This window comes from Crinia signifera, chromosome 6 (assembly GCF_055691185.1).
Source record: "Crinia signifera chromosome 6, ASM5569118v1, whole genome shotgun sequence".
Lineage (NCBI taxonomy): Eukaryota > Metazoa > Chordata > Amphibia > Anura > Myobatrachidae > Crinia > Crinia signifera.
In genome coordinates this window covers 104,052,391-104,077,691 of record NC_139222.1, presented here as the reverse complement: position 1 = coordinate 104,077,691, position 25,301 = coordinate 104,052,391, and the positions used below count along the sequence as shown (strand labels likewise).

Sequence of the window (25,301 nt, the reverse complement as noted above, 5' to 3'; positions counted from 1 at the left end):
TTTGTAAATCTGAAGAAAATTCCAGTTTTAATTCTGTAAAATGCATAAGCTTCAAAAGAAAGTTGCCTATTATGTCCCGGATCTAGAACATGTGACAAATACGAACTACTCATTAGTAATCTACATGGAACCATCAATGAAAGCAAAATTATAATTAGTTCAAAATACACTCAAACATACAGTAACACACAAACAATACTTTTTGTTACCTGTGGTCACACAAAAAAATAGCTCCATAGTCTTGCCGATGCCGGATGACTCTACCGATTGCCTGGTTCACTGCACGGGATGCTTGTTGGCGGTACCACTCCTGTCCAGACAAGTACTGAGGAGAGCAAATACAGGGCTCTTAGAACTGTACAATCAGTGAAAATTAGTGAAGAAGACCCCACCAAAACACAAACCAAAAAAATACCTTTCCAGTGGATCCCTGTGTTTTTCTCATCTCATCCAGGAATTGCATCTTAAGTACTACTCGAGGGTCCATTCGTGGGGGAAATGGGAGTCCAGTGATTATAACACCCCGGCCATTACAATCGGCAAAATCCAACCCCTCACTAGCCTGGAAATGGACAAATTGTCAAAAAAAATGGTGGGGTGGGGGGTTTCAACCACATTATATATGTACAGACAGGTAAACAATAATTGGTAGACACACACCTTTCCCCTACACACTGCCAGGAAGCTGGCACCACTGCCTTTAGGGTCCTGTATTTTCTCATAATAAGCATCCATCACCTGGGGCAGAACAGAGAATATGTAGTACAGGAAACCTTTATGGTCTATGTGCTAATGAAATCACTTAAGTATGTGGACTCATTAATCGCTTATGGTCAGTTTTATCATTAAAGTCTACCTATTGTGTGTAGTAAGATATGCCGCAAACTCTCGCCTCTCTTACCTCATTAAATGATCCTTTACCTCTGGGCTCAACAAACATTGGCTTTACATCCTCTATGCGTGAGGAGAAGCCATTTTCCTGTGGGATAAAGATGCACAGGACGCCATGAATACCAAAGTGCAGCAAAGCGCAGAACTGAGAAAGCAGGTACTACTAGGTCCTCACCTTCCAGAATTCAACACTTTTATCCATAACTGGATAGGAAGGGAAAAAGACCAGTAGTCCATGAGGAACCACACGAGCTATGTTGCCTGGGGGTTTTAATAGAGATTAGTAGAGATGAACAAAAGACTCATCATAGGACAGACCATGAATACATGGAGGGAAAATCACTACTGCACAGGAATTTGCAGAGAGATCTATTGTAGGAGTGACGGGGAGCAGGGAGAAAATACAGGACAGGGGTTAAATCAGAGAAAAATACAGGGTGAATAAGAGAAGGACCGATTCACAGTATCACTTTCAGAGACAAGGCATGGAGAACAACATGACAGATAGCGGATTAAACAATATGACTTACGGAGAGAAAAGACAGGGGACCAAATATACTAAGCTTGAATAATGATAAAATTGTGTGATAACACACCCGCCAATCAGCACCATGGGGTAGATTTATTAAGCTCAGTGCAGTGACAAAGTGGCTGGTCTTTATCACCAGCCAATCAGCTCCTACCTGTAATTTTTCAAGCCTGTAACTTCACAGTTAGGAGCTGATTGGCCGGTGATAAAGTACCAGCCACTATATCACTTCACCGAGCTTAATAAATCTTCCCCCATGTTACAGGCTGGTTTTGAAAAATGACAGTTAGGCATTGATGGTCTGGTGGTTTATTATTCACCACTTTATCACTTTTTAAGACTTCGTACATCTGGCATAGGGTGAATAACAGAAGGACAGATAATGAGAGGTACAATATGATAGATGGAAGAAAAAAAAAAAAGACAGGGTGAATAATCGTACAGACAGATCGTGAAATGTATGTGACTGACCAAGAGATAGAAAATAAAAACACAGTGAAATGTACAGTAAAGGTGCCCATACACGTCCCGATGCGGGGGTGCGTTTTGAGCTTAAATAGCACGCATTGCATGCCTTGTGCATGCGATGCGATGAAAAGCAAGTACAAAAAGTATGTGCAGCACATACTTTTTGTACTGTGCGATGAGGTGCCGCAGGAGCACGCAACTCAAAGCATAGATTGATCCGCCCGCATCGGGACGTGTATGGGCACCTTAAGAAAATAAGACAATGGGGCAGATGTATTAAGCCTTAACAAGAGATAAATGCAAGTGTGATAAGGAGAGATAAACATCCAGCCAATCACCTGCTAACTGACTTTTTTCAAACACAGCCTGTAACATGGCAGTTAGCAGGTGATTGGCTGGACGTTTATCTCTCTTTATCACTCTTGCATTTATCTCTTGTTAAGGCTTAATACATCTGCCCCAATAGGAGAAATATATTTTAGAGACTCAAGCAGTACCAATTGTCTTTCCCAGGGATGATAAATAATCGACCGAAAACCTGTAAAGGATAAATTAATACACATCAAAAAATAAAATAAAACAGAATCAAACAAGCACCGCATACATAAAGAAAGCCACAGCCACACTCACTGGAATAGTCACCAGTGGGGGGAGAGATCAGGGCAGATTAATAAAACAGACACTGCAGTATTATCAGAACAATTGTACCAGTGCGATTGTTACCGTCTATCAAATACGGAACTGAGTTGAGCTCCATCAGGGCCCTGAGGAACAACGCCAACCCAAATCTGGTGTTTTTCAATTACGTGCGGGTTTTCCAGAGACACTGGAAAAGGTCTGAAAACACATAAGGATAAAGAGGTGACCTTTGAGAAAGCTGTTGGCAGCAAAACGCGTCAGTGGGATTACAAGTCACAGCCTCATCCATACTTCTGATCCCACTGCCCGAACCAGCCTAGATGGACAGGAATTCCAACATTGTTCTCAGGTTTGCAAGCAGCGGTTTTCCATCCACACCCATTGCCAATTGGGATTACAAGAGGACTCTTCATTTATGGGAACACCTTTTCCATATACCCACCAAGGAACCCGAGCCCTGTCTCCACCAAAGTGGATGGTAATTATAACATCCCAAGATGGTTCTTACTATTCCAGAAATTTATAGGAACTGACAGTGTGGACTTATTATTTTTATGAATTGCTAAAGGTAAATATTGGTATAACAGCCTGTGCATATTGCACCCCCATTTTTATCACACTCTCCTTACCGAAGATGTGATTTTAATATACTGTACACGAATAAATAAGATGCCTGCTGATTCAGCTCTTTCATTCGACAATTACATCAGTCCTCACTACCATGCCATTAACATAATTTGAATACGTTTGCTGGAAATGATCATCCACTAGGGGTCTAATATCTACTATTTATACTTTCATGAGCAAGGAATCAGGTCGTACCTGAGATCCAACACCCCTCCCCCCAAGCCTCTGAGTCCCATAGCAATGCTTAGTCAGTGGCATAACTATACAACTTGCTAGATCTTACATTTGCATTTCCATGGTGAAGGAGGAAAGGGGGCACAGCGTCCCACTGGTCAGGATGATGCTTCGTATTCCTTGTCTCACCAAGTCATTCATGGTATACCCCGGATTGAAACACCAGTAACTGAGCACATTGCCTGCCACAGGAAAACCGAGGGGAAAGATGAAGCAGCAACAAACTGCTAGACTGCAAAATCACCCAATGCCTGCACAGGAGTATACAAACCGGGTCTCAACAGTCTTGACAATGTTACGTTAAATGGAACTACTGTAAAGACATAACGTTTTCAGGATCCCGTAACTGTATGTGTTACGGGCTGCATGCAACTGACATACGGTGATTTATCATCTACACCCATATGCCCACTGCTGTGGTGCTGATCTGCCTAGCCCGGGACCCAAGTGCTCTGGTGGCATTAGCTCATTAAAAGCAACCCCACATGGTGAGAAACTGAATGAACACCACAGTTCGTAAGTCATATGTTTTTAATTGCATTTTATGTGGATGCTTTTTATGTAAAATTATGCTGCTGTGAATGTTATTAAACAATTTAAGGAATGGGTTACGTGTGCGTGTGTGTGTGTGTGTGTGTTAAGAGAGCAGCACCCCTATAGTGCCTTGCTGTTAATAAAGGCACAAATAGAAGAAATAGACAAAAAGAATGGAGGTGCGCTGTGTAATACCACTTAGTGGCTATGTGCATACAATAAATGAAGATCAATAAATGAAGATAATAGGTAAAAACAAATGAACATTTTAGTGCGAGTTTTTCAGCATGTAAGAATTCATCTACACTTTCATGTTCTTTAAAAGTGCCACATATAGGGCGGTATTCAATGAGGCTGATTCGCCAGGTTTTTATGGCGATTTTGTGCTGTAAGGTGAATTTTTGACTAAAACGGTGAATCACCCTATTCAATGACCAGATGGCGAATACATTTCAAGGTTTTTTTCACCATGATTCACCGAGTAGCAATCGCTATCTTTTTATGGTGAAGTGGAATGTGAACTTTTAAAATAAAAAAAGTGTTTTGTTTTTTACATTTGGTGTCAGGAATTTTATTCTGAGGAGGGGCATGCTATTTTTATTCATGTGCTGTAAGCACATGAATATATATTTAATTTAAAAAAAAAAAAAAAAAAAATTATATATATATATATATATATATATATATATATATATATATATATATATATATATATAAATAATTTTTTTTTTTTTTTTTTTTTTACACAGACCAGCCAGCAGGGGGCCGGAGCCGAGCCCCATTAGATATTCATATATTCACTGCACCCGATCATTACATATGCATGATCGGGTGTAGTGAATATACCTGGTCCCCTGCTGGCACCCCCGGGGGGCAGCCTGTGCTGCCTGGCACCCGGGAAGCCCACCTCCCCCCCACAAACGTTCTGGGGCAGGCAGGGAGACTTCCATCTCCCTGCCTGCCACCGTCCTCAGGCTCCCTGCGGCGTCCGCCGCAGGAGCTCAAATTCGCCGGTCAGGGGCAGCGAGCCCCTGACTCGTTGAATACTGGAGCCGGCGAGGCTCCGGAACGTGGCGGGCAGTGGCGAATGTGCAGCGAATCCTAAACAGGATTCGCTGCCCGTCGTCAGTATTCTCATTGAATACTGCCCATAGTGTAAATCCACGGCCCGACGTGTTTCGTCCCTTAGGACTTCATCAGGGGCAATGAATCAATCCAAAGGTAATGTGTCTTCTACACAATGCATGAATGGAGGTGTATCCTCTAGTTTAATATAGTGATGGACTGGTGATAATTAGTGCAGTAATCTACTGTAATAATTATAGTTCATTATTTGGACCACCTATTTAACAAATGATCAATCAAAGCTCCGGCAGGTATACTCAAATGACAGGTGAATGACAGTGCTGGGTATAACACTCTTCTGTCCACAATATAAAAAATATAGCCTCTAAAGTAAAACAGACCTCAAAGAGAGACAGACTGGGAATCACAGGTTCTCAGAGAATACTCATTGGATACCCATATTTTAGTCTGTGTTTTAAAAGTTGGTGTTCCCTTTTATTGGTGGATGTAGGGGCTGCTTTAGTCCCAAGATTTGCACAATATAAGACATATTTCAAATGCATGAGGCTAAACTAGACCTACACAGGTCTACAAGTGGAAGTGGTGCATCAGCCTAAGGCTGTGTCTTGTCCCATCACTAGACCTCTCTTTTACCTCCCTGTTTCCTGCTGTTGCTCCACACATCTCCTCGCGGCTTCTTCCTCTGACTGCTGTCTGCATGGAAATGAACCTAAAAAATACATCATACAGTTACACTGAAAAATTATGCAACAAAGAGATCCATAAAATACTGAGCATAGAATCTCATACAGCTCCACAGAATGATGCTTACTGTACATAAAAAGATATTTGGGGGTCTTACAGGATAAGTTGGGAGACTTACCTTGTAGTATTTTGAGACTTGGGGGCATTTGGCAGGGGCTGCTGCTCCTTCAGGGATCTCAATATTAAACACAATCTGCCGAAAAACACAAGACAAATTGTGACATCCTTGGAATCAGGCCTATGGGTGTACCTTCTATTACTATACAAAGTGTCATCATGACAAATACAAGGAAACAAATCAGCTCGTGTCTAGTTCTGAGTCACAATCACAGAGCCATGAGGAAGGCAGATGACGTTTCGGAAGCTGCTCTCTCACCTGGATGATATCAGCCAACTTCTGCAGACCTAGAGTGTTCGTGAATACCCCAGAACCTAAAAACCACAGAGAATTAATTTAAGAAGTACACTTGGGTATAGCAACAAGGATCAGGCCCACATAATACCCCCACCAGAGATGTCCTTACTTCCACCCACGTGTTGTATAATTTGGTCCAATAATTCCAGTAGGCCAGACTTTGATTCATACGTGATTCCAGCGGATGCCAGGAGCTCAAAGATGTAACTGAATAAAGAGGGAAGACAGTTTGTATCGTATGAGATCTTCTAACCCTATCTGGAAGAGAGTGCAGCGATTATAAGCCCAGAAAAAACTAAGGCATTTTCCTATCATAAATATGTGCCTGACGTTTTCTGATCTGCACAGGGGCCGGGCCGGGGCTGTGAGGCTGCTCACAGTACCCCAAATGCAGCAGCACAACTGCCCTGCTGCCAGTATTTGGGGGTGATGACAGGCAGCACTTTAGAAAATGGGGTAGTGTCCGTGCATTTTTTTCTGGGCATGCGGAAGCCAGTGGCTGTGTCCTTGGACCCAGCTTCACCATCTTCAGCAGTGTGAATTCCCCGGCCAACCTGAGGGTTACTTAGACATTCGATGCTCATGCAGATGACCGGATAGAGCGGTGGATCACAGACGCCTTCAGAAGGTGTCTTCAGCATTAGCATATTATCACACAGCTGCTGCATATGAACACACAGCAGCTGTGATGGATCCTCAATCTACGCATCAGGCCCAATGTGCCTAAATAGAGATCCAAGCAATTAATGTCAAACACATGACAGGATACAGGGGTCCAGGTCCCCTGCTGGCGGGGAGATGCCTTTGCCCAGTTGACTGAAAAAAAAAAAGGCCAAAAGAAGGTAATAAAAAGCCATCCAACCCCAGCCTAAACCCCTTTTTTCTACAGACAATACTAAACTGATGCTGCAACACTTAACTAAATCAGAGCATGCAACATAATAGGAGCCATAGAGATGAAGATCCAAGACCTTCCAGTTCCCAGGAAAAGGGTCCACTGATTAGGTCTAGGGTAGTGGAGTAATGCCCCATACTAGCTGGGAGTAGTGAGTGTTACATTACCATTCCACATCTAGTGTGATCAGGGAGGGTTAAAGTGCTTCTTGTGACCGATTTCCTATTCTGGGGAAGAGACACTTAAAACTATCGCCAAGTAGTAACAGATGCTCATTACCATGTGAGTGATATCAGATCCCTGATAACACATGGGATCTGAGACTTATCCCCGATCCCATGTGTTTTTCCCCCCAATCATGGATTTATTTTCAGCCAATAAAAAACGGCCCCTAATTGGATATCCAAACTTTTTGTCGGTCGAAACTGCATCAGGACTAATAAGATAGCAGTCACAGGGCATTATGCTGGTTAGAGATCTATCTTGGGAGAGGCTGCAAGTATATAAGCCATAGCGGTCATATGACTTGTGGCTTCTTCTGTGGACTGAGTTGAAATGCCTAGATAGGATATGAAGACCTGTCAGGGTCTGTGAAGGCCTTTGAGCCCAATGACCAATCAATGGGAACACATTATGGATTTCCTTGACTGTCTACTTTCCAGCATTATGATTTGCCGGACTGAATGTCTGCATTTCAATTAGGCTTTAACTAAAAATAGCTATATACACGTCGAGTCTCCCTTATCCGTTTATTCCAAAACCCCAAATATTCCGAAACCCGGTCCCAAGGATGCATTGTGCGAGCGCACCGATGACGTCACTGGCCTACTCTCGCAATGCACCCCTGGGACAGGAGATGATGCTGAAGGGGATTCCGAAGGCCAACATGGACCACCGGGGACCAGGTAAGTATGGGGGGGGGGATATTCCAAAATCCGCAAAAATCCCTTATGCAAAATGCTTGTGGTCCCGAGCATTTCTAATAAAGGATACTCAACCTGTTTTAATTTATGCGTTGTTAAGTTTTTATCAGTAGACAATTAATTAAATTATATAGAGATGTGCTAGCGCTGGCTGTATCAATGATTAGACAAGACTGTTCTCAAAAAATAATATACAAATTATTTAAAAATATATATAATAATATTAATAAGATCCAGCCCACCTTTGTGACCTGTCCATCTCCCACCGACATCCCTCGAAACATCTGGACCAATTTCTTGTGGGTTATCTGCATTATCCTTAATATTCCAGCATTAAATAGGAAGATCGTCTAAATGGGAAGCCTGAGACTTGAAATTATAGTCCAACCTAGGACTGCTGAGTCACTTGATTTTGGATACAAATATCTACCAGAAAGATTCGGATGGTAATAGGAATTAAATTTTCAGCCTTTACATATTGCAAATTTCATGAAATAATACGCCCAAATATCCCTGTGATATAACTTTTAACTGTGCACATTGACTTTATGTTCAACGATTCATCTTATTAATATTACATTATTTTTTAATTAATAAATTTGTATATTTTTTGAGAACCGTCTTGTCTAATCATTGGTACAGCCAGCGCTGGCACATCTCTATGGCCCTTATTCTGATTGATGCGTACTTTTCCGCATACTTTCGGATAGCGTCTTTACGGCGTCTGCGCATGCGTGGAGAACGCAACGCGCATGTGCCACGCATTGACTCCGTACCTGTTCGGCCAAATCCCGTACAAAACTGTGCACCGCAATCAGTCTGGAAATATGGGCGTATTATGGGCGTCATGCGGAATGACACATGGGCGTAGTTTAAAAGTGGGCAAAACTGGGAGGAAACATGGGCGGACACGGGGGAGTACACTTATGTTGGGGGGCGTGCATTCGGATAGCACTCCGAATGCACGCGAACAAAACCGATAGAAATGTGCGGTGTCCATAAGTCAAGTATTGCTTTGCGGAAACCACTCGGTCTTGCGGTAGGCGAACGGAACGCCTAATGACTACAAGCATTAACACCTGAACCCAATACAATCGACTCCTTTACTCATTACTCACTAATAGGACGCTTGTCAGTGCTTTAATTGAAACCATTGCACTTCAATTGCTGTAAGGGTTAATGTGTGCAATGCATGTGTTAGGCATGGTTGTAAGGATATATTGGCATATAATTGATTCCAATTCCAAATAAACATTTTTTTATGAGGATAGGTAATTGAATAAGTGGGTCATGTGATGTATTGCAGAATAGACATAATAGTGGGTAGTTTTGCGTAAATACACCGCTTCCGTGCGGACGGACCGCTTGCCATCCGTTCGGATGCGGTATTCCCGTGCATACTCTGTAATACCGTGCAGAATCTGAGTGTTTCCCCCGCACACGCATGGTTTGTATGTCGTCCGTAAACACGCCCTGTTCTTAAAGAGTGAGTCCGTCCGAATGCGGAGGACACGTGGGCGTTTCTACGGACGATGGCCGCACGGGGCAGCACAGCGTGGCGTGCGGACCGCACCGTAAGAATTCGGGAATATCCGCACCGATCAGAATAAGGGCCTATATTATTTACTCTTGTTATTTAAGGGCCTGACAACCCTGTGCCAGCAGCTGCTGATTAGCGCAGCCCTCAATTTATATATTTTTCCTCTCTTGCATGAAATAGATTAATTTATAACCAATTGGTTTAATTTTGGGCAGATTTTTTTCCTTTATATCAATTGTAACTGGTCATACGGGCAGCACGGATGGTGTAATGGTTAGCATTACTGCCTCACAGCACCGAGATCATGGCTTCGATTTCCTGTGGGGAGTTTCTATGTGCTTCCCGTGTTTGCGTGGGTTTACTCTGGTTTCCTCTGACAATCCAAAAATATATTGGTAGGTTTATTGGCTTTCAACAAAAATGAACCCTAGAATGCATGTACATGTGGTAGGGAAAATAAATTGTAAGCTGCACTAGGGCAGGAACGGATGTAAATGTTCAAATATTCTCTGTAAAGTGCTGCGGAATATGTGTGCGCTATATAAAATTACTAATAATATTATTAGTAATAATAATAATAATAATAATAATAATAATAATGATGATGAAATGGAAGTCTAGTGGGGGAAATAGAGCAAAGTGATGATTGTACAGCACAGTGCTGATACGGAAATGGCATACAATACATGTAAACCGCTACAAAACCAAAAATGGGGAAATTACCGTAAAATGACATTATTCTATCATCTTTTTCCTTTGTGATATACGGTATTTTTACATTATAGTGCTCGCTATTTTCTACCCAGGAATATAGGTGTAACCATATCTGACAAGTCTTAACATGCCATTGTTTACAATGTAAGCTCTCACAACAATATTATTGTCATTAATGCATTACACTATGATACATTCCCTTTCTCTTTATTACCCAATAATGAATGATTTTACTGTGTGTGCATTGGAAATGTATGATTTACTGATTGTTTGCTGTGACATTATAGAAAGTAGATTATCTGTGCGTGTGTTTGTAAGAACTGGGAAACACCTTACTTATCAGGCTCTGTAAATCCAGGATTAGTCTACCGGGTTCATCACCATGTTTTCATAGCTTGACAACTTTACATAAATATTTGTACAGCAACACATCTTCAGAATTCCATTACGTTGCCAATAGTTATTACACAGCTAAAGCACAACCATGTTTCTTTATCTCAAGCTAGAGAAAACAACATTTATATAACAATTTAGCAATAATTTACCCTAACTAGGGTATCTCCACACCCAAAACTGGTCTACCCTCCCGGAATGGCCAGGGGGTTCCTGCAAGTAGGGTCCCCCTCCCGGCCCCCTGGGAAGGTGGGCAAGTCTCCCGCATCACCGCAGCAGCCCCCCCCCCTCTTCCCCACGCTATAAAAGCCTGAATTTCGCGGGTCCGCGGGGAGGGGGTGGGGCTAAAATGACTTCTCCAGGAGGGTAGTTATAAAAAGTAGGCAGGTATGCTGCACCCTTTACCTTCTATAGTGGGTCCAGGAGTCTGCTGCCACTAGTACATTTTTAGAACCAAGTTTAGTAGAAATAATCCTCTAATTAAAATGTATGTTTATGCTGGCATCAGGTTATGTTGCAGAATCCTACAGATCCTTCAAATACTCTCTGTAAAATTGTGCCCTATGCTGTAAATAGTTTGAGTTTCATTAGCTCTTTTTGACATAGGCTTAGTAAAATGACCACAAAAAATATATAGACCACAAATAATTTAACATTTTTATCTATGTCTGGTAAACATCTTACTACAGCTTGCCACCCCGAGAGCTGCAGCTAAATACACAGGGCGGTATTCAATGTGAATACCTGCGAGGTGCAGCGAATCCTTTTTTGGATTCGCTGCACATTCGCCACGTTCCGGAGCCGGCGGGCTCCGGTATTCAACGAGTCAGGGGCAGCGAGCCCGACTGGCGAATATGAGCTCCTGCGGCGATTGCCACAGGGAGCCTGAGGACGGTGCCAGGCAGAGAGATGGTAGTCTCTCTGCCTAGCCCAGACCTTTGTGGGGGGTAAGGTGGGCTCCCCGGGTGCCAGGCAGCACAGGCTGCCCCCCCGGGGGTGCCAGCAGGGGGGCGTATATTCACTACACACGATCGTAATGATCGTGCAGTGAATATATGAATATGTAATGAGCGGCTCGGCTCCGGCGCCCCCTGCTGGCTGCTGTGTAAAAAAAAAATATATATATATATATTATTTTTAAAATTAAATATATATTCATGTGCTTACAGCACATGAATAAAAATAGCATGCCCCTCCTCAGAATAAAATTCCTGATTTTTTGACACCAAATGTAAAAAACAAAACACTTTATTTTAAAAGTTCACATTCCACTTCACCATAAAAAGATAGCGATTGCTACTCGGTGAATCATGGCGAAAAAAAACCTTCAAATGTATTCGCCATGTGGTCATTGGGCGGTATTCAATGTGAATACCTGCGAGGTGCAGCGAATCCTTTTTTGGATTCGCTGCACATTCGCCACGTTCCGGAGCCGGCGGGCTCCGGTATTCAACGAGTCAGGGGCAGCGAGCCCCTGACTGGCGAATATGAGCTCCTGCGGCGATTGCCGCAGGGAGCCTGAGGACGGTGCCAGGCAGAGAGATGGTAGTCTCTCTGCCTAGCCCAGACCTTTGTGGGGGGTTAGGTGGGCTCCCTGGGTGCCAGGCAGCACAGGCTGCCCCCCCGGGGGTGCCAGCAGGGGGGCGTATATTCACTACACACGATCGTAATGATCGTGCAGTGAATATATGAATATGTAATGAGCGGCTCGGCTCCGGCGCCCCCTGCTGGCTGCTGTGTAAAAAAAAAAATAAAAAAAAATAATAATATTATTTTTAAAATTAAATATATATTCATGTGCTTACAGCACATGAATAAAAATAGCATGCCCCTCCTCAGAATAAAATTCCTGATTTTTTGACACCAAATGTAAAAAACAAAACACTTTATTTTAAAAGTTCACATTCCACTTCACCATAAAAAGATAGCGATTGCTACTCGGTGAATCATGGCGAAAAAAACCTTCAAATGTATTCGCCATGTGGTCATTGAATAGGGTGATTCACCGTTTTTGTCAGAAATTCGCCAAACAGCACAAATTCGCCATAAAAACCTGGCGAATCAGGCTCATTGAATACCACCCATTGAATAGGGTGATTCACCGTTTTAGTCAGAAATTCGCCAAACAGCACAAATTCGCCATAAAAACCTGGCGAATCAGGCTCATTGAATACCGCCCACAGTGTAGCAAGAAGATTCTGGCCGGGCGATAGAGACGCTGCTGGGCTTTGCATTGCTATTGCCCGCTGTGTACACCCCTTTATTCTGGTGTATTTCAGTCTGATGAATGGAAGTATGAGGCAGTACATTCAAACTTCATGAATGATAAGAGGAGTAGCCACAATCTTTATTCCAATACCTAAACATGCAGATAATGTCAGGCAGAGCCTATCACAAACTCAACTTTGTCGCACATAAGCTAGATACTAGTGACTAGTTATTTATGCACTTTTAGCTACAATAGGTACCTAGATGTAACAAAAATGTTAGTGGACAAGCTGCATACTATAACATGCTAGCAGAGCTCTGGACCAAACAAAACACAGGTCATCTAAAGTGTACCCTAGGAATATCCATGGTAGTGTTCCAAAACAGCGTTTACGCTGCCTGCAACATGCTTTGCAATATGCTAGGTGCAGAGATCAAAGACTGGAGCCTTCCCTAAGAACGAAAACTGAGTTTTACGAATCCAGACTGTGTCAGAGGGCTGATGAAGTCTGGATGACGAAACGCGTAATTGCATGGCCTGGCACATTCTTGGTCTGATGGGAAAGAGACCACCACACTGTCTGGGATAATATTATGATGTTCTATGCTGTTGAATCTATTGTGTTTTGATCACAACCATTGTACCAATGGTAAGCATGCCTTTGGTCTGGTTTTCTGACTGCATAATAATATGGTATTTTATGCACTGTGTGGCACCCCCTTGTTCTTTCAATTTTTATATATATATATATATATATATATATATATATATATATATATATATATATATATATATATATATATATATATATATATATATATATCTCTATGTATTTTGGATGGGCGGCGCCACTTGTGCTTGTCTAAAATAAATGAGATAGCCCCAGCAATCTTCCCTTATAGTGTAGAGGGTGTCGGCCAATTCTTTAAAAATAGTGTCGGTATAACACTTAGAAAGTATGAAAAGAATGTATAAAGATAACGGCGACTAATTACTGGGCTGGGTATATAATGGTAAAATATTTATTAAGATAACAATATAAGACAAAAAAAGGGGGTGGTACATAAAAAAAGGGGAGGACAATTTTTAAGATGTAAATACACAGGAAAAAATTGGGGGAGGTAAATAAAACACAATCTTCCTAAAATCAAATAAAAAGCGTATAAAGATATAAAGGAGATTTGCTTAACTTAAAAAGGATGGAGATCAGAGGTTGCCCAACGCGTTTCGTCGATGTGACTTCATCAAGGGGTAACAGGCAACTGAGACCAGACCGGTATTTATACCTATATGTCTGTCTCATGGCTATATGACATCACTTCCTGTGATTAATTGGTGTACAGGGCTAAATGGCTAATAAACAGTTAATTTCCCTACCAATATGCTGTCAATATTATTGGCCATATATATTTAGACAATCGCTATATTAAAAATGAACAGAAAATGTGCATATACATTTAAACAAGTCCAAATGGTGTATAAAACATTAAATCGCGGCACTTCCGCCACGTTTCCGGCATCCAGGCGTATGTACTGCGCATGTCCAAGTTTGTATACAGCTTGATTTGACCTTCTTTGCGCATTGCGCATGCGCCAAGCGTTAAACGATCAGACGGAGTCTCAGGCATTCTCAATATGTAGTGTCTGTTTCCCTGGGTGCCGGCGGCCATTTTTCAGTGGATTCTAGTAGCTTGTTAAGGACATTCCTTTTTGTACGGCGGCCATCTTAGTTGAGGCATCTTATAAGAATGGTGCTATTTCATAGCTTTCATTGAAACCCTGTGGATGCATGGTGTCCAGCTCGAAAATCCAGTACATTTCTCTCTGGGATAATCTTATCGCCAAATCTCCACCTCTAGGTCCCATTTTGACCCATTCGATTGCCTTAAAAGTTAGTCCATCAGGATTAGCGTTATGGTGACTTTCAAAATGTTTGTAGATGGCGTGGCTATCTATCTTGTTCTTGATGTTCCGGTTATGTTCCTGGATCCTCAGTTTTAGCGGTCTCTTTGTCTTTCCTACATACTTCAGGTGACAGGGGCATTCCAGAAGATATATTACTGAGCTTGTATTGCAGTTGGTGAAATCTTTGATAGTGTAGTCCTTGGTGTCATTGTGATTGGTGAATTTTTTCCTATTGGGATGAACGAATTTACATATGTTGCATTTCCCACATTTGTAGGAGCCAACACACTTGATTCCTGTGTTCGTTTGCGGATTCTTTAAAAGGCTTGGTGCTAGGATGTCTTTCAAGTTTTTAGATTTCTTGAATATAACTTGGGGGTTGGGCGGTAAGATGTCCTTCAGGGTGGGATCCATCAGGAGTACGTTCCAATGTCTTTTGAGGCTCTGTTTAATCTTAGACTCGTGTTGGTTAAAGGTGGTGATGAAAGATACTGTTTCCTTTCTCTCTTCTTTTTTGTTATATTCTAGTAGGTCATCTCTCTGGATGTTGTTGACTTTGGATAGTGCATTATTTAAAACTTCGGTGGGGTATTCTTTTTCTTCGAATCTTTGTTTATACAGTTCCAAGTTGGGTGGCACATTCTTCTTCCTTGTTACAATTCCTTTTAATACGATTGAACTGGGAGAACGGGATGTTCTCCTTCCATTTTCGTAAGTGATTGCTTTTAAAGTGGAGGTAGCTATTTGTGTCAACTTGCTTGATAAAGTTTTTTTTTTTTTTTTTGTGTGCACTTTGGTACCCTCACCTACCAGTATCAGGTCTAGAAATTCGATCTGGGTTTTATTAATGCTTGAGGTGAATTTGAGATTCATTTGATTATTACTGATGTATTTTAAAAAAATCGGAAAACATAACTTCATCGCCTTCCCACACGATTAAAATGTCATCAATATACCTTCTGTAAAACTTGACATTGTCCTTAAAAGCATGGTCTGTGTAAATAAAACGCTTTTCCCAGTACCCCATAAAAAGATTAGCAAAACTTGGTGCAAAAATAGTGCCCATCGCTGTGCCGCAACGCTGTAGAAAGAACTGGTCTAAAAACTTAAAATAGTTATGACTTAAAATAAACATCATGATGTCACATATAAAAGTTTTATGTTGAGGGGTGATTGTATCGTCCTCCTCCAGGAATTCTTTGCATGCTTTGATTCCGACTTCATGTTCTATGCATGTGTACAGCGACTGGACATCTATCGTGGCCCAATAAAAGGAATCCTTCCATGTAAAACTTCTAAAAAGATTTAAAACTGAGGTTGTATCTTTTAAAAATGCCGGCAGGTTCATCACGTATTTGCGTAAAAAGATATCTACATACTCTGAGAGATTAGAGGTCAGGGAATCTATCCCTGCCACTATTGGGCGTCCAGGTGGATCGACTAAAGATTTATGAATCTTTGGCAAGAAATAAAATATAGGGGTGATGGGATTAGACCTCATAAGGTATTGGTACTCTTCTTTGGTTATTATTTTGTCCCGTAGGCCTTGTAGTAGTAGTACTCTGAGTTCTTCAATGAAACCGTCTTTTGGGTCCTGTTTCAGAGTCATGTATGAGGTCTTGTCGTTCAGCAACCTATTTGCTTCACGTACATAGGCCTCCCGATCCATAATGACCAAACCTCCCCCTTTGTCTGCTTGTTTTAGGATGATGTCAGGGTTATCCTTGAGTTTTTTCAATGCTTCTCTCTCTGAGTTTGATAGGTTCTTGTGTACGATGGGTTCTGGTTCTTTGTCACAAAGGTCCTTCTTGACTAGATCATAGAATATCCCAATGTTGTTCCTTTTTGATTCTAGGGGATAGTACTTAGATACTGGTTTCAATCCTGATTTTGATTGGTTCTCATAATTCTGGATACTGGCGTTTTCTTTCCTGGCGAAATGTCTTTTTAATGTCAATTTTCTTACAAATTTATTCAAGTCTATATAAGTTTCGAATTTGTTCATTCCTCCTGTTGGGGCAAAGGATAAGCCCCTATTTAGAAGTGTGGTTTCTGCCTCACTTAGTGTGTGCTTTGAAAGGTTAAAAATTCCTTTAGGTTGTGATTTTACTGGATGATTCGTTTTTTGGGGTCTCTCCCTCCTGCCGCCCCTCTTTCCTCTTCTTCTACAAATCTTCTTTTGAGGGGGGATGCTAATTTTACATCCTCCTTGACGCTTAATCTCGTGGTTTCCCGTATCCTGGTGGCTGTGTCCGTGGATAAAAAATCATCCCCAGTAGATTTTAATCTCTGTAATGGTGTATACCGGTTGAATGTTCTAAGTTGTGGTGTTTTCGGGGAATTATATACTTTTATTTTGTTTCTGCTTACTTGATTGGATTGTCTTTGGTAATTTCTTTGTTGGTAGGGTGCATTGGAGAATCTGCTCCAATTTTTCACCTTGCCCTGTTCATAATCATGTTTATCTCTTAGGAATTTCTTTTCCTTTGTTTTGATCACTTCTTCCTCCATCCTGTCGATTTTCAGATTCAAGACTTTCATTTATTTTGTAATCCTCCTTATCCTTGTATGGTTCAAGTGCGGCCTCTTTGTTTCTTATTTCTTCTTCTAATGTTGTTAAAGCTTTTTTCTTCTCATCAACTATTAGTTTCATTAGGTTGATAGAGCAGCTGTGTAGGATCGCATCCCATTTACCAATGAACTCGGTGTCTGTGTTGCCAAACGTTGGTTGTTTGGTCAATCTGAGGCCTCTCGGGATGCGTCCGACTGCGATATATTGTTCAAGTCCTTTAATGTCCCACCATGCCTTCATTTCCTTGGCTAGTAGACGTTCAATTGTCCAGAATTTGTCATCTAGATCACATGTATCTGAGGGTGCAATTGTTATCCCATTTTCGTTAAAAATCTTTTGACACCAATCTTGTCTTTTGTTGGTGCGTACGTTTGCTCCAAACATTCTTTTGGAGTGGTAATTGCACCAGGCGGCCACTCAAAGGATACCTGGAAAAAATGTCTATGTATTTTGGATGGGCGGCGCCACTTGTGCTTGTCTAAAATAAATGAGATAGCCCCAGCAATCTTCCCTTATAGTGTAGAGGGTGTCGGCCAATTCTTTAAAAAATAGTGTCGGTATAACACTTAGAAAGTATGAAAAGAATGTATAAAGATAACGGCGACTAATTACTGGGCTGGGTATATAATGGTAAAATATTTATTAAGATAACAATATAAGACAAAAAAAGGGGGTGGTACATAAAAAAAGGGGAGGACAATTTTTAAGATGTAAATACACAGGAAAAAATTGGGGGAGGTAAATAAAACACAATCTTCCTAAAATCAAATAAAAAGCGTATAAAGATATAAAGGAGATTTGCTTAACTTAAAAAGGATGGAGAACTGTTTATTAGCCATTTAGCCCTGTACACCAATTAATCACAGGAAGTGATGTCATATAGCCATGAGACAGACATATAGGTATAAATACCGGTCTGGTCTCAGTTGCCTGTTACCCCTTGATGAAGTCACATCGACGAAACGCGTTGGGAAACCTCTGATCTCCATCCTTTTTAAGTTAAGCAAATCTCCTTTATATGCTTTTTATTTGATTTTAGGAAGATTGTGTTTTATTTACCTCCCCCAATTTTTTCCTGTGTATTTACATCTTAAAAATTGTCCTCCCCTTTTTTTATGTACCACCCCCTTTTTTTGTCTTATATTGTTATCTTAATAAATATTTTACCATTATATACCCAGCCCAGTAATTAGTCGCCGTTATCTTTATACATACTTTTCATATATATATATATATATATATATATATATATATATATATATATATATATATATATATATATATATATATATTATGTAATTTCTTTATGTATCACCTGCTCACTAAGGAGTATGACCTGCTGCTGTATTGATGCAGATGTATGGCAATCGGTTGGGGAAACTGCGTGATGTGTGGCGGGGCGGCATATGAGCGAAAATATCATCTATGCTCTATGCGGTCGGACACACTATCGGCATTGCCCCCTCCGTGTCCTGATTTGCACAACAGCGGCAGATTGACTCCTTTTTAGATATATGTTATGTTCCATTTGTGTGCTGTTATGTCTAAACGTGTTTATTGATGTTTTTCAGCCCCGGGTGCCCGCTCTGTTTTGGTCTAATGTGAGTGATCCAGCACGAATTTCAAGCGGCAGCCTACTTCCTGGTTCCTGGAACGCAAACTAGACGTTGCCTAGCAACGCTAGCCAGGCGCCCTGAGACGGAAGTGCTGCGTGATGACTTCCGGGCGGCGACTCCGTGTCTCCAGCAGCGCGCGAGGCTCCGTGGGTTTGTGAGTATAAAAATGTGTCTTTTGTATGTGTTCATTGCTGTAGGAGTGGGCTGAAGAAGGGGCTCATACCCCGAAACGTCCCCATTCAATACAACCTGTTTTTATTTGCACTAAACCGTCTCCTGAGTGCCATTTGTCCGTGAGGATTTGGATTGGTGTTTATCTCATTAGAGGCACCGGGGGCAAGTTGTGATTTATCTACTTGGAGTGCCGGCAGATATTGGACTCTATTTGTTGTGCTGGTTTCTACCAGCATCGGTTGCAAGGCACCCCTTATATAAAATTCAGCTATACTTGCATTATTGTTGGCTTGAAGACCTACAGGACCTTTTTATACGACCTGCCGTAAGTTGAACTGGCCGTTACATTATACCACCATCATGGATAATGCTAGTGGAACTGTGACTAACGATATGGCTGGCTGTCGTACTCTTAATTTTCCTGCATGTGATACTTTCACGTTTTCCACAGTCGAAATTGGAAACATTCTGTTTGCACACGATGACACTACAGCAAATCCCTCATTTAACATGGAAGAGATTTACCATCAGCTGTTCCGCCTGAGAAGACGTGAAACAGACTTTCTCCTCCATGGGACATCACTGTCCGATTATTTCCGGAGTAAGCACATTCCGAGGGGATTCAGAGTGCGCAACACCCCGACCATTGGGAGACATAATCCCGATTTTGTCAAGAAATGGATCGGGATTCTTAATCATTGTTCACTAGACCTCATGGTCCTAGTGATCGAGGAGGCCGGTCGGGAACTACAGGTCACTAAGAACAAAATTGGAGAGCTTTTAAAGGAACATAACTCCATGCTATGTGATCCCGCAAATGCAGCATGGATTGAGAAGCTTGAACTTCAATGTCTCACTTATAAAAACGATTTACTCAAATTCAAATTCAACAAGCAGCGTACCGTTGAAGCCGACTACGAGGAAAATAGGGTGTATGGTTGGCTAGCAGGTACAAACCAACGCCAACCACGAGACGAGATGAGACGTCGCCCTTGGACCAAAAGAGGTCAGAAGAATCGGTCACAACGTGATACTGCTGCAGCGAACAACGACAGCGATTTCATGATTTCTGACTCGGATGATGCCATCAGCTCCCAGGATGTCCCTTTAGGCCAGGCTTCCGGGACATCTGGAAATACCAACAGAAGGCGCCCACCCGTAGGGGGCGCCAGAATAAACGAAATAAGGCGAAATCCATCCAGAGCTGTCGACAAGAGACCGCTATAATGAATTTGTCTAACCGTAAGTTGACTGACACTGAATTGAATGTTTTAAGTAAAGGATTGACTTTTGTTCCCACCAACCTCCACGATCCCTTTAGTTGGAAGTGTGATCAACACAAGTTGATGCGCAAACTGCGCCTGAAAGAGCATTTTCAGACCAAACCTGATGCTATGTCTGTGGGTCCTTTGGACAAATTTATGATGAGTTACCCTACATCAACTTTTGATCCTGTTTCAAACAATGCGGCCCTGCGTACTTATGGGAGATTGTTGGACGATTCGGTCACTAAATATACAGGGGCACCAGCAAAATTTAAGAAAAATTTGTCACCAGCCGAGTCTCAAGCCCTTAGCCAACTGGGCACATACGAAGATATCATCATTAGGCCCGCCGACAAGGGCGGAGCTATTGTGGTCCAGAACTTGACAGACTACCGTCAAGAATTATATAGTCAGCTGGCCGAGACGGCGGTATATAAAAAATTGCCCAATGACCCGACATCCCTATATAAGCGTGAATTACATGACATCTTGAATACCGCTATGAGGGATGGTAAAATTTCGCCCAAATTACTGAAATCCCTGTACAATGAATGGCCAGTTGTCCCTGTTCTATACTCATTGCCCAAAGTCCACAAGAATGCAGCACACCCTCCAGGACGACCCATTATAGCGGCCCGGGACTCTCTATACCAGCCGGTGGCTAAGCTGCTGGACTTTCTATTGCAGCCTTTGTTACCCTTGAAACGTACATTTCTGAAGGACACTACTAGTTTTCTTCATTTGTTGGATGGTATAGGTACATTACCAGAGGGGACCTTAATGGTGTGCTTAGATGTCTGTAGCCTCTATACCTCCATCCCACACGATGGGGGTATAGAGGCAGTCAGGGCATTTATTACTGAATATTTGGACCCGTCCTTGCTTGACCATGACTTATTCATGGAACTAATTGTGCTGACTTTAAAGCGCAATTATTTTTTGTACGATGGGGCATACTATTTGCAACAAAGGGGATGTGCCATGGGGTCGGCGGTGGCTCCATCCTTTGCTAATATATTTATGTTTAGCCAGGAACAAACTACTTTCTTTGATAAACCAGAGGTTAACCAACACTTACGTCTATACACCCGCTACATAGACGATATTTTTGTCTTGTGGACGGGTGGTGAAGATTCATTATCTGCTTTGTTGCTTGATATTAATGCTAATGAATCCCCAATCAAATATACAGCGACTTGGAGTGCCACTTTGGCCAACTTCTTAGATGTAAGTGTAACTATCTGTAATAATACTATTCATACAGACGTTTATCTCAAGGATGTGGAGCGCAACAGCTTTCTGATGGCATCCAGCCATCATCCCCCTGCCCTTAAAAGAGGGCTGCCATTGTCACAAATGATCAGAATTAAACGGATCATAAGTGACTCTGGTAAGGTTGAAGTAAAACTTGATGCCCTCATCGAGAAATTTATTGCCAGAGGCTATGACCTTACGGTGTTGCTTCAGCAAAAGCAGCAAGTCATGAGTATGTCCAGATCTCAATTGCTAAGATCAAAACAACGAGATACTACATCGATACTCCCATGGTCCACTACATTCTCGGTTGCCAGTCCCATCATTAGGCATGCTACAAATGCTTTGTGGCCTATTGTAAAAACTGACCCTGACCTCCCTGTTTTCAAAAACATCAGACCAATGGCTGCCTTTCGCAGAGGACCCAACCTTAGAGATAGGTTGGTGAAAACTGATGTTACTGGGATGGGTATCCCCAAGCCACCTAACACTTACGTTAAACCCCCAGGCTGCTATAGCTGTTGGTCCTGTGAGACGTGTAAACACATGGTTAGTTGTAAAGACTTTAAACATCCTCATTCTTCAAAAAGGTTTCAAATTAGATCTGTCTTTACCTGTAAAACCACACACGTGGTATATGCCATAGTTTGCCCCTGTGGCCTTTTCTACATAGGCCAAACCATACGTCCCTTCCGCGACAGGATGGCGCTCCACCGGTCAGCGATCAACCTCTCTCTGCGAGGGAAGGTGGTTGACCAGCCGGTGGCTCGCCATTTTAAGGCCATGGGGCACACCATCGGTGATTTCAAACATTTTATCATCGATGGTGTCCCTGATTCACTGAGAGGTGGCAATAGAGCCAAAAAGCTATTAATTAAAGAATCCGAATGGATTTTTCGCTTGAATACCATCTCTCCCAATGGTTTGAATGAAAAGATTAATTGGAATAGCCTCATGTAATTCCATTGTTTCCAATCTTTTCTCTGTGTGATAAGGTTTTATTATGTAATTTCTTTATGTATCACCTGCTCACTAAGGAGTATGACCTGCTGCTGTATTGATGCAGATGTATGGCAATCGGTTGGGGAAACTGCGTGATGTGTGGCGGGGCGGCATATGAGCGAAAATATCATCTATGCTCTATGCGGTCGGACACACTATCGGCATTGCCCCCTCCGTGTCCTGATTTGCACAACAGCGGCAGATTGACTCCTTTTTAGATATATGTTATGTTCCATTTGTGTGCTGTTATGTCTAAACGTGTTTATTGATGTTTTTCAGCCCCGGGTGCCCGCTCTGTTTTGGTCTAATGTGAGTGATCCAGCACGAATTTCAAGCGGCAGCCTACTTCCTGGTTCCTGGAACGCAAACTAGACGTTGCCTAGCAACGCTAGCCAGGCGCCCTGAGACGGAAGTGCTGCGTGATGACTTCCGGGCGGCGACTCCGTGTCTCCAGCAGCGCGCGAGGCTCCGTGGGTTTGTGAGTATAAAAATGTGTCTTTTGTATGTGTTCATTGCTGTAGGAGTGGGCTGAAGAAGGGGCTCATACCCCGAAACGTCCCCATTCAATACAACCTGTTTTTATTTGCACTAAACCGTCTCCTGAGTGCCATTTGTCCGTGAGGATTTGGATTGGTATATATATATATATATATATATATATATATATATATATATATATATATATAGACATTGGATGGGCTCTGCACACACTAAATTAACTGATAATAAATAGTGGAGATTTGGTTCATGAATTGATCAATGCATTTAAGCCTGCAGCCCCCATCAAGGGACCCCACTGTTCTGCAGGTCCTACCACTATCGCTGAAAATGGCTGCAATACACATAGCTATCACATCAATGTTTGATACCAGGCATGCTATCAGGTCTGAAGCTCACAGCAGACTTTGCTTTTATAGGTGAGCAGCTACCAACACACCTCCATTTTCAGCGATAGTGGTAGGACCTGCAGAACAGTGGGGTCCCTTGATGGGGGCTGCAGGCTTAAATGCATTGATCAATTCATGAACCAAATCTCCACTATTTATTATCAGTTAATTTAGTGTGTGCAGAGCCCATCCAATGTCTGTTTAAACAATGTGGTCACAAGCCATAGGGCACCCCAAAACTAGGAAAGGTGAGTGCCGATGTTAAGTGTATATATATATATATATATATATATATATATATATATATATATATATATATATATATATATATATATATATATATATATATATACACACACACACACACATACACATACATACATACATACACACTGTATATGTGAGAAAGAAGGAGATGCCATTTGTGCCTGAAACACTGCTGACTAAAAAAACAACAACATAAAAACCCCAATACACCTTGTTTATTGCAAGTGATCCAGAGTGACATCTGTTTTTGCTCTCTCTACTACCGCTTTTACACAGCGGAAGCCGAATAACCCGGCAATTACCCAACTTTTGAACCGCTGGGTTATTCAGTCACTCGTTGTCAGACCCCCCTTCACACAGGAGAGCAAATCTCCAGGTCTAAAATATAGACCCGGAGATTTGCTCTATTACATGTGTTTTTCGCCTGTGTCAAAGGGTCATCACAGATCTTAAACTCTGGATCTCCGACCCTGGTCATTTGCAGTGTCGGAGACCAAGAGTTTAATCCGGAATGACCCTTTCACACAGAAAAATGACCCGTGTATGTCATGAAATTCCCGGGTGGAACTGCTTCATCCGGGAATTTCATTTTCAATTAAAAAGGTTGCTGCCTGTGGAGACAATCCAAATGAAACTGTAAAGTGTGCCTGAAGGCCAATGGGAGTTACACAGCTGGTGTTATTACTTGCTGAAGGCAGGGAGAACCCTAAAACTTTTAGACTGTATTGCGAAGCTGTGGTAGCAAGCCAAGTCAGACTGGAGCCTGGGGACATGTCGGCAAGAAGCAGGAAAGACTGGGACTTTGTGGCGCAGACTTGCAGCCAGTACAATGAGGAGGCGGTTTGTTATTTTTTGTTTCATTTATGGTGACAGCAAAGCACCTAGACCTGTGGTTTCCAAACTAATTCTCTATGCACGTTACATCAGCCCCCCCAGCAGTGCACATGGTTTTGTTCATTTGGGAGGAATTTGCCTCAGAGTGAACCAGAATAAGGTCCAGTGTGCTGTGGCACCCTGAGGCAATTGCAGGGGTGCCTCGGGTCAGTGGTCCAGGAGTAATTACAATTCAAATTGGTGAATATAATAGGCAAAACTAGTACTTATGATTTTCCATCATAAAATATGTGGACAAATAGAGTGAATCCTGTCCCTCACCACATAACTGAACCTAAGGATGAGATAGAAGTCACAAATTCACTTGATTTAATATTTTATTCTATATTTCTCAATAAGAAACTTTAGGCTTAGGGGAGCCATGAAAAAAATTCATGGTACGCGTCCTCTGACCTTTTCATACCCCCACTATCCACGTCGGCATGGATTTGATTGTAGATAGTGTGGCGAGCGCAGTGAGCCACCGAGCCCGAAGAGTGGCGAGCGCAGCGAGGGGACGTGGAATACATGTAAAGTAATACGCCTTCCGCGCGCCACGCTTCGGGCTCAGTGACTCGCTGCGCTCGCAACACACTATATAGAATCAACTCCACGCTGACGTGGATAGTGGGGGTATGAAAAGGT

At 42.1% G+C, this 25,301-nt stretch overlaps 1 protein-coding gene across 5 annotated transcripts in view; it reads right to left on the bottom strand.

The window, feature by feature from the left end:
• RTEL1 (regulator of telomere elongation helicase 1) overlaps positions 1 to 25,301 on the bottom strand; it is a 97,169-nt gene that overhangs the window by 53,222 nt on the left and 18,646 nt on the right. For all 5 annotated transcript variants that reach the window (XM_083146680.1, XM_083146678.1, XM_083146681.1 and 2 more), the window contains exons 12-23: positions 6,277 to 6,374; positions 6,129 to 6,184; positions 5,871 to 5,945; positions 5,642 to 5,717; positions 3,438 to 3,570; positions 2,612 to 2,725; positions 2,386 to 2,426; positions 1,067 to 1,152; positions 902 to 979; positions 661 to 738; positions 416 to 562; positions 210 to 325 (exon numbers count right to left, since the gene is read on the bottom strand). In XM_083146680.1, coding sequence (XP_083002806.1) covers positions 210 to 325; positions 416 to 562; positions 661 to 738; positions 902 to 979; positions 1,067 to 1,152; positions 2,386 to 2,426; positions 2,612 to 2,725; positions 3,438 to 3,570; positions 5,642 to 5,717; positions 5,871 to 5,945; positions 6,129 to 6,184; positions 6,277 to 6,374 — 1,098 coding nt within the window. The remainder of the gene's footprint in view (positions 1 to 209; positions 326 to 415; positions 563 to 660; positions 739 to 901; positions 980 to 1,066; positions 1,153 to 2,385; positions 2,427 to 2,611; positions 2,726 to 3,437; positions 3,571 to 5,641; positions 5,718 to 5,870; positions 5,946 to 6,128; positions 6,185 to 6,276; positions 6,375 to 25,301) is intronic.